Source organism: Dipodomys merriami, unplaced genomic scaffold, assembly GCF_024711535.1.
Source record: "Dipodomys merriami isolate MVZ:Mamm:240054 unplaced genomic scaffold, mDipMer1.0.p SCAF_10, whole genome shotgun sequence".
In the NCBI taxonomy this organism is placed as follows: Eukaryota; Metazoa; Chordata; class Mammalia; order Rodentia; family Heteromyidae; genus Dipodomys; species Dipodomys merriami.
Genome location: NW_027202271.1, coordinates 17,004,325 through 17,018,223, shown reverse-complemented (window position 1 = coordinate 17,018,223; position 13,899 = coordinate 17,004,325). Strand labels below are relative to the sequence as shown.

The 13,899-nt window shown below is 45.8% G+C and overlaps 1 protein-coding gene across 1 annotated transcript; it reads left to right on the top strand.

Annotated features, from left to right (window-relative positions):
- The first annotated feature begins 7,585 nt into the window (after nt 1-7,585).
- LOC138836981 (keratin, type II cytoskeletal 1-like) lies at nt 7,586-13,204 on the top strand. The gene is made up of 9 exons (XM_070035706.1): nt 7,586-8,191; nt 9,309-9,523; nt 9,817-9,877; nt 10,318-10,413; nt 10,622-10,786; nt 10,908-11,033; nt 11,542-11,762; nt 12,253-12,287; nt 12,383-13,204. Exons 1-9 carry the CDS (start codon nt 7,586-7,588, stop codon nt 12,763-12,765), a joined length of 1,908 nt encoding a protein of 635 aa, XP_069891807.1. The 3' UTR covers nt 12,766-13,204.
- Nucleotides 13,205-13,899: the final 695 nt, after the last annotated feature.

Genomic DNA, 13,899 nt, shown 5'->3' with positions numbered 1-13,899 from the left:
ATAGTCATCTGACCACTCTGGGGGCTCTGAATTACTGTCAAGGATTCACAGGGGTTTATTCAGTGATAGGAACCAGGACAGTAATGATAGAGTACCAGAAGTCTAGCTATATTGAGTGGTTGGCAGGCTTGGAGAGCAGTCTTTGGGAAAGATATGACAGCTACCTGCAAATATTAGAAGGGTCTCCATAAGAAGGGTGGAGGAAGAGGAGGAAGGGGATGGTGATGATATAATGATGATGATGATGAGGAGGAAGAGGAGGCTGATCTTAGTGGATGACCCACATGGGCAGGTGGGAACTCCAGCAGATTTGGCTTCATGTAAGGTGCACCTTTCCATTGATCTTGAGATGGAAGAGGCTACATGGGGAGTTATAAAGTTAACTATTTGGCAGGAGGTGGAAGGAGAAGGTGGAAGATGGTGGGGATATGTGTATGGTGGCATTTCATATCTTATTGCCCTAAGATTTCATGTGGTAGAGGCTGAGAGGGGGATTAAAGGGATTTTTCTTTCTATATTCAATGGGAAGAATAAGACCAGATACTATGGAAGGAGGAAGTCATGGAGAGAGAGAGAGGGCAAGGGCCTAGATAGGATTATACAAATGAACCCCAGTTTTCTAGCACTGTCAGACTGATTACAATCTGTGGATCAATTTCTAACACTGCGGATTGGGAACAGATATGGATAGTTGACTCCTGGGATGGTGCTTGTGTTGCTCTAAGATACTCTGACTTCAGGTGCTGGTGGCTCATTCCTGTAATCCTAGCTACTCAGGAAGCTGACATCCGAGGATCACAGTTTGAAGCCAGCCTGGGCAGAAAAGTCCATAAAACTTTCCAGTAAACTACTCAGAAAAAGTGGCACTGTGGCTCAAGTGGTAGAGCACTAGCCTTAAACAAAAGAAACTCGGGGACAGTTCCCAGGCCCTGAGTTCAAGCCCCAGGACCATCAAACAAACAAACAAACAAACAACAACATAAACTAAAACAAAAAGAGACTCTGACTTGGCTCTGGGAAATAACACAAGAGTAGGGCCACCCAGAGGTCAGAGATTAACCATTCCCATCCTTTTCCTAGGCAGGAATCAGGATCATCATAGTCTTTTCAGAAGACTATATCATCTCATTCAGAGGGGATGGGGAAGTGTGTGTGTGTGTGTGTGTGTGTGTGTGTGTGTGTGTGTGTGTGTGTGTGTGTGTGTGTGTGTGTGTGTGTGTGTGTGGTTTTGAGAGAGAGAGAGAGAGAGACAGACAGACACAGAGAGAGAAAGCAAGAGAGAGACAGACATACAGAGAAAGAGACAGAAATAGAGTGAGAGAATGAGAGAGTGAAATGGATACAAATCCTGGGAATATTAAAAGAGAGATGCCCCAGGTGGGAAAAAGGAAAATAAAGGCAGGAGGAGAGGAGTCAGTCCAGAAAGGGCTCTTAAAGTCTTAAAGATCAAAAGTCTTGGTTTAATGTTCTGGGCAAAATGGAGTTCTCTAGCAGAAGGGAGCTCTCTAGGGACCTAAGCAATGGGAACTAGCACTGAAAAATGCTAGAAGAAATTTCCTGATAGGGACAGAAAACACTTTCATTAGAAACAAATGCCACTCACTTTCAGTTTTTGCCCTCAATAAAAACAGTAAGCAGCTCTATAATCCAGGTACAAAAATACTCCTCATAGATTAATCTCATTTTTTACTGTCACTGTTATAGGTCTGGGGAGACCACATGTGGGAGCTGTGTGCTTTTTTTCTGGGACAATGGAACAATGGAACAACCCCCCCCCCTTCCCACCACCACACACACTCATCCAGTCTTGACAGGGAGAGTAAAACTAGCCCATTCATTCATCCAATTGGGGACAGGGACCAGTGGGAAGGAGCCCAGATATTGGGGCAGTGAAATCCCAGGGGAATTATGCCAGCTGCTCCTCCCTCTGAGAGGTGGTGGCAAGGGCGGGTCACACTGGAAATCTAAATTTAAATCCACCAGCTTCTCAGCTGCAGAGATTTTTATCTCAGGATGTAACGAAATGGAGGAGATTCATTGGCTCAAGAAAGTTCTCACTCAGTCTGACCTTGGATAAGATGTGCATTTCTGGGCTGGGAAAATTCCTTGTCTAAAGTAGAGTCTTGAGAATAAGGCCTCACCCTCAACTGGCCCAGCCTTTTGGCCCAGATTGTCTTCAACTTAAAAAGCCAGGTGCTCCGATAGTTCCTCTTCAAGTTCTGCGTAACTCCCACAGTTTTGTTGGACTTGCTGCCCTGGTTTTATCAGCTTTCCAATTGGTTCAGGAACATGGATGGATGTCTTCGAGTGGATCAAAGCTCTGTCATAGGGCTGGGCTGGGAATTTGGAATTGGTGGGAGATGCTCCAATGTGCAAATCATTTCTGAATGTCCCCTTCCCAAGCTTGGCAGGGCTTCTCGAGGAGGGAGCGGATGGGGGACTGTGGGTGTGCTGCTGGACTTCCATGCCTACCTCCGTGGGCTCAGCCTACTCTGAAGTATAGACATTCCATAGTGCCAGCCAGGGCTTCTTCCAGCTCCTTTACCTCCCTCCTGGATGGTGCACCCCGAGCTTCCCTACAACAGATTTACAGGCTTTACAGGTCCCAGAGCTTTCTCTTACAAGATCTCATTTCATGAATGTCAACTTAGCCTGTCCACTGTTTTCAGTGAGACAGAGGCTTGTTCTGAAGTTTTCTCTGATTACAATCCCAAGTTTTAGGTCTTTCCAATTGCTAGGGTAAGAGTGGATCTTTCCTCCACTGTTGATTATCCACACCCTGTGGTTTCCTTGGAAAGTATAGTCCCTATTTTACAAAGGAGAAAACTTAGAGAAAATCATGACCTGCCTGGAGTCACCCAACTAGAAATGAGCACTGGGGAGAGAACACAGACTAAGACAAGCTGTGTTGCATCTCTCCTGCATCTTTGGCTTTCTCTCCCCTGGCCTCTGCTCTGCTCCTATGTGGCTGGTTCCTGCATGAGCCCTCCTTGCTGTCTGTCTTCAATGGGGCTGCCCCTCACTCCCCACTTTTCTTTCCTGCATAAAAAGTCTTGGCCCCTCCTCTGCTGCCTGACAGCTTTCAACATCTCACCCCGCCTCCCCATTGTCTGTGACTCCCCTGCACTCCTCCCAGGCTTAGGCTTTCCCCACTCCCCTGAAATTCTCTTCTCCCACGTCCCTTCCCTGGTATAGCCCCGCAGGGAGGGCTAGGTGGCTTGTCATTGCATGTTTCTCTTTAATTCTTTTCTCAGTCCCATGCTTCAAAAAACTCTCAAAACATCACCACGCCTGCCTCTGCCTATGCCCCACAGCTTGCCTGTGCAACCTCTCTGCCATCGGCTCTGGGGTGTGTGTGAGTCCTTGGGCAGGTGTTCTGGCAGTCTTGTCAGCCAGTACTGCTGGCCGTACCCCACAAATGCTGGGGACCATAGATGTGTGGGACTAGTATGGCTTCCCAAAGACTTACTAAGCAATTGGGGAGGGTCATCAGCAAACACACATGCTCATACGGATGCATACTCATACACACACATTCCTATATGCATGTGCAAATGGCCAACTGATACATCAATGTGTACTTGGGCAAATGGCAACAGAGAGTAGGAAAATAAACCAATACAGCAGTGAGTGGAAGAAAAAGAAGAAGAGAGAAAGGTATTGGTTGTCAAGAGAGTCAAGGGACAGAAAATTAGATTTTGGACCAAATGCTGAAGATTTGAGATTGAGGGGATTCCTCAACTCCACTATGGGAAGAGCCAGTTGTTGCCTTAAAGTGAAAATGAGCTGGGAAAAGAGAGGAAAAGGGAAGTAAGAAAATGATGATCAGCAAAGTGTGGGAGGAAGGGTCATGGTGTGAAGCTGATGACAGGTGAGCCAAAAAGGTGATGCTGGTGATAAGGCAGGCCAAGGCCATGAGGTGTGAACTCAGGGCTGGAGAAGCCTGGCTTGTCAGTTACCAGCTGGGTGATCTTGTATACAGAGTTTCACCTCCATGAACCTATGTTATCTTTTCTTTAAATGGTGACATTAACAGCCCGATAACTTTTCATATCATTTAAATGAGATATAGTACTTGCAGAAGTCAGTACCGCTTTCCCTTTTCACTTCTGTCTTTATTTTGTAAATGTGAGTATATAAATAAACCAGCAGTGGAGGTGTGTGGGGTGTGTTTGTGTGTGTGTGTGTGTGTGTGTGTGTGTGTGTGTGTGTGTGTGTGTGTGTGTGTGTGTGTGTTAAGTATCTCCACATACCTACTATGTTCCTGGGGGCATTGCAGGAAATGATGAATGAGCCCCATCCCTGGCTGGGTGGTACCGAAAGCCAGCCCTGGAAAGAGAAAAGGATTTTGATTCAAAAGTTGGAGGATTCCCAGGACTTGATTGTATAACTGGGACAAATATCTGTTTCTTTGAGCTGACATTCTATATTCTCTGCTTGGCAGGCTGGTGTGTCCTTAATGCTCCATGGATGGAAAATATTCACTGAGTTTTTTTTATACTAATTTATAGGGTCCTCCACTTGTCTGTCTTTGTATCTCTTCTCCAGTTTCAGGAAACAATCCATAAAAACCCCAGGCTCTAATCCCAGATGTGTATACTCCTAGCTGGAGAGTCTAGAGCTTCCCATAGTGTCTGCGAGCCTCCACTTTGTATAATGGGTTTACTTCTCTAGTTCTCAGCATGTGAAGATTGAGTGTGTGTGTGTGTGTGTGTGTGTGTGTGTGTGTGTGTGTGTGTGTGTATGTGTGTGTGTGTGCGCGCGAGCGTGTGCGTTCTGTGAGGAGAGATGTGCAGATGTAAAGGATGATGATTTTTTTCTAGATCCTGTGCTTCTCCCTTCCCATAGTAGCCCTTAGAAAATGTCTGCAGCTTTATAAGTCGTCTACTAATTGCTTACCTATTGTCCCTTTTTCTTTCTGTCAGTCCTAGTGTAGAAGCAGGAATCATTGTAGAGACTGGTGGTTGGTAGGGATACACATGCACACAAGCTGCACACTTGTATGTGCACCCCTCCAAAATGCTAGAAGGAATCGATTGTGCAGAGTGATATGTCTCATAGGGAGTATGCTGAACTGAAAGAATTTTGATTGCCTGTCAGAAGATAATTAGGTAACACTCATTACCATGCCAGGACTATCCCAGTCCCCATTGTTCCCAAGTCCCAGATTACTCATTCCCTCAAGAGATAGTTGCTTTAGCAGTCTAAGGATGTCAATGCTAGAATGGAGTCCCAGTACTATGGAGACAGGAGGGTCAGGGGGAGCAATGGAGAGGCAAGGGGGCATTTTCTGGAGGAGGGTAGGGTGAATGTGTGGGAAGAGAGGGATGAGGGTTAAGGGTGAGGATGGAGGAGGGGAGACTGACAGGGAACTACCTTGGAAGGGGACCAGATGGTCTTCACAGATCCTCCGTCTCCAGCAGGCCCCCTTCTCTTGTGTTGTTCAGTGAGGACTCTCCCTGTTATGCAAAGCCCCTCCCAGAGTCCCTTGGAACCTGCTGATGTTAGAGTAGGCTTTTCCCCATGGAGTCTTCCACTCTGTCTTTATATGTAAGTGTGGGGCGCATGACAGGCTTCGAAGAAATCCCTGAATGGCAGTCTGTGTGTGGTTCAGGTCTTGCCAGATCTCAAGGTGACTACTGTCTGTTAATACTGATCAAGTACTGCTCTTCAGCAAGCCTCTTGGTGTGTCTGGGCTGGCTGCAATGCATGCTGGGTACTCCTGTGTCTGCCTGGAAGCAAAGTCTCGTGAATGCCAGCCACAGAAGGAGCATTTCCCAAGGATGTTCAGGAGCCAGGAGCCAAGGGCTCAATAACATAGTCTTCCTGCCCTCAAAGCACTCTGCAGTGGGCCAGCCTCCCATGCCGTCTGGCTTTATTACATCAGGTAGAGAAAGTGAATTCAACTGAGGGGCTGTCATATCCCACAAGGGCTAGGCTCTTGTGCACTGTATATAGTTAGGCATCCTCAGTCTAAATCCAACTGTGTATATAGACTTGGGCAGGATCTTCAACCCCCATGCCTCAGTTCCCTCATTTTAAAATTGGATAGAATAATGTCAATCCCAAAGTGTTTGTGAAAATTGAGTTTATATATATATATATATATATATATGTATGTATATATATATATAAAATATGTGGAACAGAGGCTGCTCATGGTCAGTTTTTGATACATGGTAGCTATTGTCATCGTCATCATCATCATCATCATCACCGTCATCATTACCATTATCATCATCATCATCATCATTGTCATCATCATCATCAACATGATGTGCAGAAACAACATAAAGTCAGATCAGGCTTTTCAAACTCTCACTATCTTCCCTTCAAACATCTGCATTTATCTCTCCTAAGGCCAAATCTTACCTCCTCTACTTTGATTTACAAGATGTTTCAAATATCAACTCATCTCACTGCTCCACAGGCTTTTTCAACTGGAACTCACATGGTACCTGTTTTCTGTTGCTGTTCTCTGTTATGCAGTATATATCCACTGCATCTCTGAAAAAAAGAAACAACTGGAAAATTTAGACAAGAAGGTGTAATCCAGGCACTAGTGGCTCAAGCCTGTAACTGCAGCTACTCAGGAGGCTGAGATCTGAAGATCATGGTTCGAAGCCAGTTTGGGCAGAAAAGTCTGTGAGATTCTTATCTCCAATTAGCCATCAAAAACCTAGAAATGGTGCTGTGGCTCAAGTGGTAGAGCACCAAACCTGAGAGGAAAAAGCTAAGAAACAGAACAAAAGCTAAGAAACAGAACCCTGACCCTGAGTTCAAGCCTCAATACTGGTGTGCATGTGTGTGCATGAGTGCGTGCACACATAGGGAACAGGTCTTTTTCTTCAGGTGGTTGCAAAGCACCTATCCATTTATCCTGTTGGATGATAGATTCTCTTCTTTTAGTTGATCAATGCACACATTAATAAGAGCTTATATGCCTGTATGTATTCTTTAATTTAAAAAACTTCTATTTTTGACTTTTGGAAGCCTCCACTCTTTGTAACTTGATGATTTTGGAGGGTTCATCTAGGAAATGGGCAAGAGAGTTCCTTCAACCTGGGGAATTACACTGATGCTCACAATGAGATAGTGTGTGTGTGTGTGTGTGTGTGTGTGTGTGTGTGTGTGTGTGTGTGTGTGTGTGTGTGTGTGTGTTTTACAGCTCCTGAAGGCAAGGCAAGCATGGAGACTTGTATGCCCTTTTGTCCAGGGTTATGAAATCCTCCCAGCAACACAAGGAGCAGATGTGGGGTCCTAGTTTCCCAAAGTCACAAGCACTCTAAGAGAGATCCCGTCTGATAAAATGATTACCACACGAACCAATCTTGCCGGCACAGCAATTTTGAGAAAACATCCTAAGAGCTAGGTGTGTAGTGTTTATCGTATTGTTGAGGCTCGTAAAAATCTTGTATGGCTGCAGGCAAGCCAAGCCCTTCTGAGGCACTGCATCTCCGCTGACTCTGGAGACCAAGCCCAACTTCTTCCCTGTATATATAAGGGGACATCTCTGGGCTCAGGGCAGAGGAGTACTTAGCTCTTTCCCTCTCTCTTCTTTGCTTCTACTTCTCTCGAAGGCAACATGAGTCGACAGTGTAGTTCCAGGTCGATGTGTGGGGGTAGCCGGGGCTTTAGCTCCGGCTCTGCCGGTGTGGTCAGCTTCCACCGCCGGTCCACCAGCAGCTCTGTGCGCCGCAGCGGTGGAGGAGGAGGTGGAGGCGGCGGTGGGCGATTCTCAGGAGGATTCTGTGGAAGATATAGTGGTGGTGGTGGTTTTTCAAGCAAGAGCGTTACTGACCTTGGTGGTGGCCGGAGCATCTCCTCCTGTGTGGCTGGAGGAGGTGGACGGAGTGGTTTTGGTGGTGGCTTTGGTGGTTTTGGTGGTGGCAGTAGCTTTGGCGGTGGTTTCGGCAGTGGTGGTTTTGGTGGTGGTAGTTTTGGCGGTGGTAGTTTTGGCAGTGGGGGTGGTTTTGGTGGGGGTGGTTTTGGGGGTGGTGGGTTTGGAGGTGGTGGATATGGCGGTGGTTTTGGGCCTGTCCCCCCTGGTGGCATACAGGAAGTCACCATCAACCAGAGCCTCCTTCAGCCCCTCAATGTGGAGGTTGACCCTGAGATCCAAAAAGTAAAGTCTCGAGAAAGAGAGCAGATCAAGACACTCAACAACCAGTTTGCTTCTTTCATCGACAAGGTGAGACTCTCTGTTCAGTGCTCTAGCAGGGCTGTTCCTAGATCCTTTGAGATTGGAGCAGCCAAGACATGAGTAGGCTTAACATTATATTTTTGTTTGGAGATTTGTGAAATGATATTTTGTGAATAGACTTCCAGGACCTATGTTAAAACTATGCTAATAACTATATTCTTTCTTTTGCTGAAGGATAGCTCTCTACAACTTCACTTCCAGTTTTCTGGTAGTTAATTGGTAATAAGAATCTCATGGATTTTCCTTCCCAGGCTGGCATTGAACCATGAGCCTCAGAACTCAGCCTCCTGAGTAGCTAGGATTACAAATGTGAGCCACTAGTGCTTGGCCTCTGGTGTTAATGCTTGAGCTCTTGAACTGAATGGGGACCTACTTCTTTTGAATGAAGATAATAGAAATGGGACTAATGAAACTTTTCTAGGGTATATAAATTAGAACCCTGGAAGGATCTTCTTAGCTGATGAAAAGGGAACTGAGAGGCAATGAGAATGCTTGATGGCAGAAAGGATGGGATGAGTCAGTGCTGAACATCTTTTGCTCTCAAAATGGAGCTCCACCCTCTGAGAATTGCACATTGGTACTGCATCAAGGAGAGATTTTTGACATTCATATTTTGAAGAATCTGTTCTGAAACAAAACAAAAAAAACAAAACGTGTGGACCAGCTTTTGTTTTTCTGCTTAATCATCAATCATGCTAACCCAAGGTTATTTACCATAAATTTCAAATTCAGTTTTGGATTTTCAAACCATACTTTTGAACCCTGTACATACTCAGGGAATGCAAACTAATTCTTATGGCTGACTACCTAAAAACATTGGAAGGCAGAGTTCTTAAATATCTTACATCTGTTTAAAACTATAGTCACAATCATTTGACATGTGCCTAGCTATTGGTTTTAGGTAGCTACTTCCTTCCAATGCTTCTCTGAATTAAGAAGTGAGTAGGGTTTTGTAGTTAAGATGATGACTTGGTAATTGCCTTCTGATTTCTGTTTGTTATAATCAGGGATAGAAACTAAAGTTCTTATTTGAATAAGGCATTGGCTATGCTCATGGGCCATGGTAGCTCATCTCTGCACTAGAGTAATGGGTCTTGTGTTTTAGGTGAGGTTCCTAGAGCAGCAGAATCAGGTGTTGCAAACAAAATGGGAGCTGCTCCAGCAGGTGGATACCTCCACCAGAACCCACAGTTTAGAGCCTTACTTCGAGGCATACATCAGCAATCTCAGAAAGAAATTGGACCAACTGAAGGGCGACCAAAATCGGATGGACTCAGAACTGAAGAACATGCAAGATATGGTAGAGGATTACCGGAACAAGTAAGGAGCCCTGCCTGGGCACTTGTTAATTCTTGCTCTAAACCTATTCTCAGAAAATAATAAGCTAAGAATATGAATGTTTTTCCTTAGGCTTAGAGGTCAACCAATTGGGCATTTTCAGAATGTTTCATCTTCTCAGCAGGTGGAAATAGATTAATGTTTTGTTGCTCAGAAGACAGAGGTGGACAAGATGTGCCAACTTGAACTAGAAAGGCAATGCCACCTTTAGTTTAGAATGCTGGGCTTCTGGCCTCATTGTCTTTCAGCCTCCTAATCATTCCACTTTCCTGTAGGTATGAGGATGAGATCAACAAACGGACAAATGCAGAGAATGAATTTGTGACCATCAAGAAGGTGGGTCAATTCTTTAGTGGAAACCCACCTGTAAAATAAATAATAGGAGACTCTCCAATTGTAAGCAAAATGTAGCCATATTCTGGAAGTAGATAGTGAGCCTGCAGAGGACCTGAAGTAGAGGTGTTTTCTCACATTACCTTGGCTTTGCACTAATCCAGGCACTCAGACCATCCATATTTCTGTATGGAGGGAGGAAGTTTAGAAGGAGTCAGGCTAGCTCCTGGACTAATACAAAGAGGTGGAACAATTCAGGAACTGATTTATCAGATCTGATCTGATCTACCTGATCAGATAGATAACAATTCTATTGGAGCTATCTGATTCACAGTGTAGGTGTGGATTAGACCCCAAACTGTACTTCTAAAAACCCTACATAGCTAGAAAGAAGGATCCATTCTGGAAAGATTATGGCTTCCTGATGCCTTTTGTTCCTCTAGGATGTGGATTCTGCTTATATGAACAAGGTAGATCTTCAAGCCAAAGTGGACAACTTGCAGCATGAAATTGAGTTCTTAACAACACTCTACCAAGAGGTAAGTCCTTTGGTTTCAACCAATGCTGCCTAAATGGAAAGTCTTGAAGGCTGACCCCATTGCTAGCAGTGGGGCCCAGAAGAAAAGAAATGTACCTTCCATTTTCTGACCCCTTGCTCAGTCTAAGTGGTTTGGTTTTTTAGCATTTTTAAAAGCATTTTTAGCATTTGGTTTTTTAGCAATGTAACAAAATGACTATGTCTTGTAGGAGCTGTCACAGATGCAAACTCACATCAGTGAAACCAATGTGATCCTGTCCATGGACAACAACCGCAGCCTGGACCTGAACAGCATTATTGAAGAAATCAAGGCCCAGTATGAGGACATTGCCCAGAGGAGCAAGGCTGAGGCTGAGCGTGTATACCAGAGCAGAGTGAGTGCTGGAAGGCTTAGCCAGTTGCCCTGATATATGCTGCCCTGTGCCATCTCTCTCTCATATTTGTATGCATACTGGATTCTACCCACATGTAACTGACACAAACCACTGTCTTTAGTATGAGGAGCTGCAGATCACTGCTGGGAAACATGGTGACAGCGTGAAGAACTCAAAGATGGAGATTTCTGAGCTGAATCGGGTAATCCAGAGACTTAGATCTGAAATCGACAGTGTCAAGAAGCAGGTACTTGCTTTTAGTTTTCTTTAATTGCATGGAATGGGGGTGACCGAGACTTTCAGGTGGCTGGGAGTCATAATCCATACACCTTCATTATCCTCATATCTCTTGGTGACTAGGATTAGTTTCCAGAATTTAGCTACCACGTGGAATTCTGTTAAGGGAAATCTGTGAAAGTGACCTAGTTAGGGAACAGAGTGATAGAATGAATGATCTAACCCATGATCTAAAGCAGACTTAGAAACTGAAGAGCATGTAGGCTGGTAGGTTTCAGGGCAGGAGTGTTGAAGAAGAGCTAGAGGAGTCTTGGCTTGGGCCAATAGAGGCTACTGTCTATCATCCCTTATGTCTTTTTAAAGGATGTCCATGTAGTGATATACTATTCAGAGATGACAGAGTCCAGTGATTCTGTGGAGCTTAGTCTATTCCCCCCTACCCCTGAGATGGAGGGATTTCATTTGCAATGGGAAGGCCAAGGTGGGACTAGACAATTTACTGGGATCTCTTTTCTCAGATTGCCAACCTCCAGCAGTCCATCAGTGATGCTGAACAGCGTGGTGAGAGTGCCCTGAAAGATGCCCAGAACAAACTGAACGAGCTGGAAGATGCCCTGACACAGGCCAAGGAGGACTTGGCTCGGCTGCTGCGTGACTACCAAGATCTGATGAATACTAAGCTGGCCCTGGATATGGAGATAGCTACTTACAGAACTCTCCTGGAAGGAGAGGAGATCAGGTGAGTAAGGGACCCAGCCCCTTAACACTCTTTCTTGGAAGGTTCATTTTCTTGCAAACTGATTGGGGCAACAACACAGCCACCTGGCTGCAGCATGTTCTGGTTTGGGAAAATGGCTAGAGCCAAGGCTTGTCTTCCTGTTGGGAGCCACGCTCCCAAATTTAAGTTTCCATTCCCATTTCAGTTTACTAGTTCATTTCCTATGGTGTCTTTTCCTGATACCAAAATCAATGCCTTTAGATGTGGCTACTCTTAGCTATAAGAAGACTCTTGTCTAATTTATATGGAGATTTATGTTTGTACTCAGTGCTGAGGGGGAAAAGACAGAAGCTAAGGGGTGCTCCCCTTCTCTAGTAGGTTTCAGATCAAGGGGATATGAGGCAGCTGGCCTGGAGAGGTTTGTGGTGGCTCTGGGTGGCAGAGAAGAACAAGTTTATAAAGCAATCATGTCCTAAGGGGGTTGCTTTTTTTTTCTGTCTCTCTCCTGCAGGATGTCTGGAGAATGTACCCCGGATGTGAGTGTGTGTAAGTACAAGCCTATCTCTCAGGGAGTGTGCAGGTTTTGAGGGATGGGAAATGGACATGGAATGGATGCTGATGGAGTCTCTCTCCCTGTGCAGCGGTGAGCACCAGCCACACCAGCATGAGTGGAAGTAGCAGCCGAAGAGGAGGTGGTTATGGAGGCTCAGGAGGCGGCAGCTATGGTGGCTCTGGAGGCGGTGGTAGCAGTGGGGGCTACGGCTCCGGAGGTGGCAGCTACGGCTCTGGCGGCGGCGGTGGTGGCTCTGGAAGCTATGGAAGCTCTGGAGGCAGCGGAGGCCACAGAGGTGGCTCTGGAGGAGGTGGAGGCAGTTCTGGCGGCCGGGGCTCCGGCGGTGGGAGCTCAGGAGGTAGTTATGGCTCCTCCTCCGGAGGCCGGGGATCCAGCTCTGGGGGTGTCAAGAGCTCTGGTGGTTCTAGTGTGAAGTTTGTTTCCACCAGTTATTCCCAGGCAACCAGATAAAGTGGTGTCTTCTCCCCCCATTAGCTCTCTCTCTCTTCTCTCTCACTCTCTCCATCACTTGCCAGATAAACTTGGCAAGCCCAGAGTCAACTGCCCCAAGTTAAATGGAGACAAGAGAGCTATAGTTAATGGCATTGGTTCATCCTATTCCCTTCCCATCACTCCCGGCCTTTCTTTTTCTTCTCTGCTTCCCAAAGAAGTTCTCAGATCAGTGGCAATCTCACTGCCCTGGTGATGCTCCTGCTTTGTGTTTTGCCTGAGAAACAGTTCAGCAATGATTACCACACTCAGGTGATATTTCAAAGGCCCTCCTAATCCAGCCAGAGGAGGACCAATCAGACCCAGGGCTTCCTGGTCACACTGAGAACACCTGTCTCTGGACAGCTTCTCCAGATCCTGTCTCTACAGCCCGGCTCTGTAGAGCTTGGTTTTGTACATAAGGTGTATGCAACTTGTTTGGCTTTTGTGGAGAAGTCTTATATTCCCCACTTCCTTGTTTTGCTGCAATAAACTCTGCATTTGAAATTTCCAGTCTCAATCTCCTCTGTTTATGGTCATGTTGATCTTGTTTTGTGGGAAAGAGAGAAAATCTCAGGCCAGGTGACCTGTGAGGGACACATGAACACACATGAATAAGATGGAAAGGCAGGTCAGGCAACATTTAGCTAAGGTGGAATGGAGAAAGGGGGAGACTGGGGTGACAGATTTTATTCATTTGAGAAGACTTTCTTGGAAACAGAAATGATCAAATAGTTTGGGAAGGAAGGAGGGAGGTTGGAATGGAAGAGTTGACATTGAGCAGAAGGAAAGTATTAAGTGTTCCTGGGGAGGGGCACAGGTAATGCAGGGTAAGCAGACACTGTAACCAAATGCACCCTTTGGCCTGGGCAGTAGGGGTTGAAGAACCCAGAGTGGTAATATTTCCTGTCACCACTCTAAGTGCTGCATCATTTCCAAAATGCGCCCCCCCCCATGCACACATTTCTGACCCTCTCCCTCCCCTGAACTTGTAAAGTCATACCAGGGAAAATGCAGAGTGGCCCACGCACTGTGCATTAGAACTTAGATATGCATGTTCTCGAGTTCCAGTTATATGAAGAGGTACAAGTTACAGATCTTTCTGCACCTCAATTT

Excerpts from the sequence above, each read along its gene's own strand:
- LOC138836981 (XM_070035706.1), top strand. The coding sequence starts at position 7,586 with ATGAGTCGACAGTGTAGTTCCAGGTCGATGTGTGGGGGTAGCCGGGGC. Across the intron at positions 9,524-9,816 it reads GTAGAGGATTACCGGAACAA|GTATGAGGATGAGATCAACA; the intron begins GTAAGGAGCCCT and ends ACTTTCCTGTAG. Across the intron at positions 10,787-10,907 it reads AGCGTGTATACCAGAGCAGA|TATGAGGAGCTGCAGATCAC; the intron begins GTGAGTGCTGGA and ends CACTGTCTTTAG.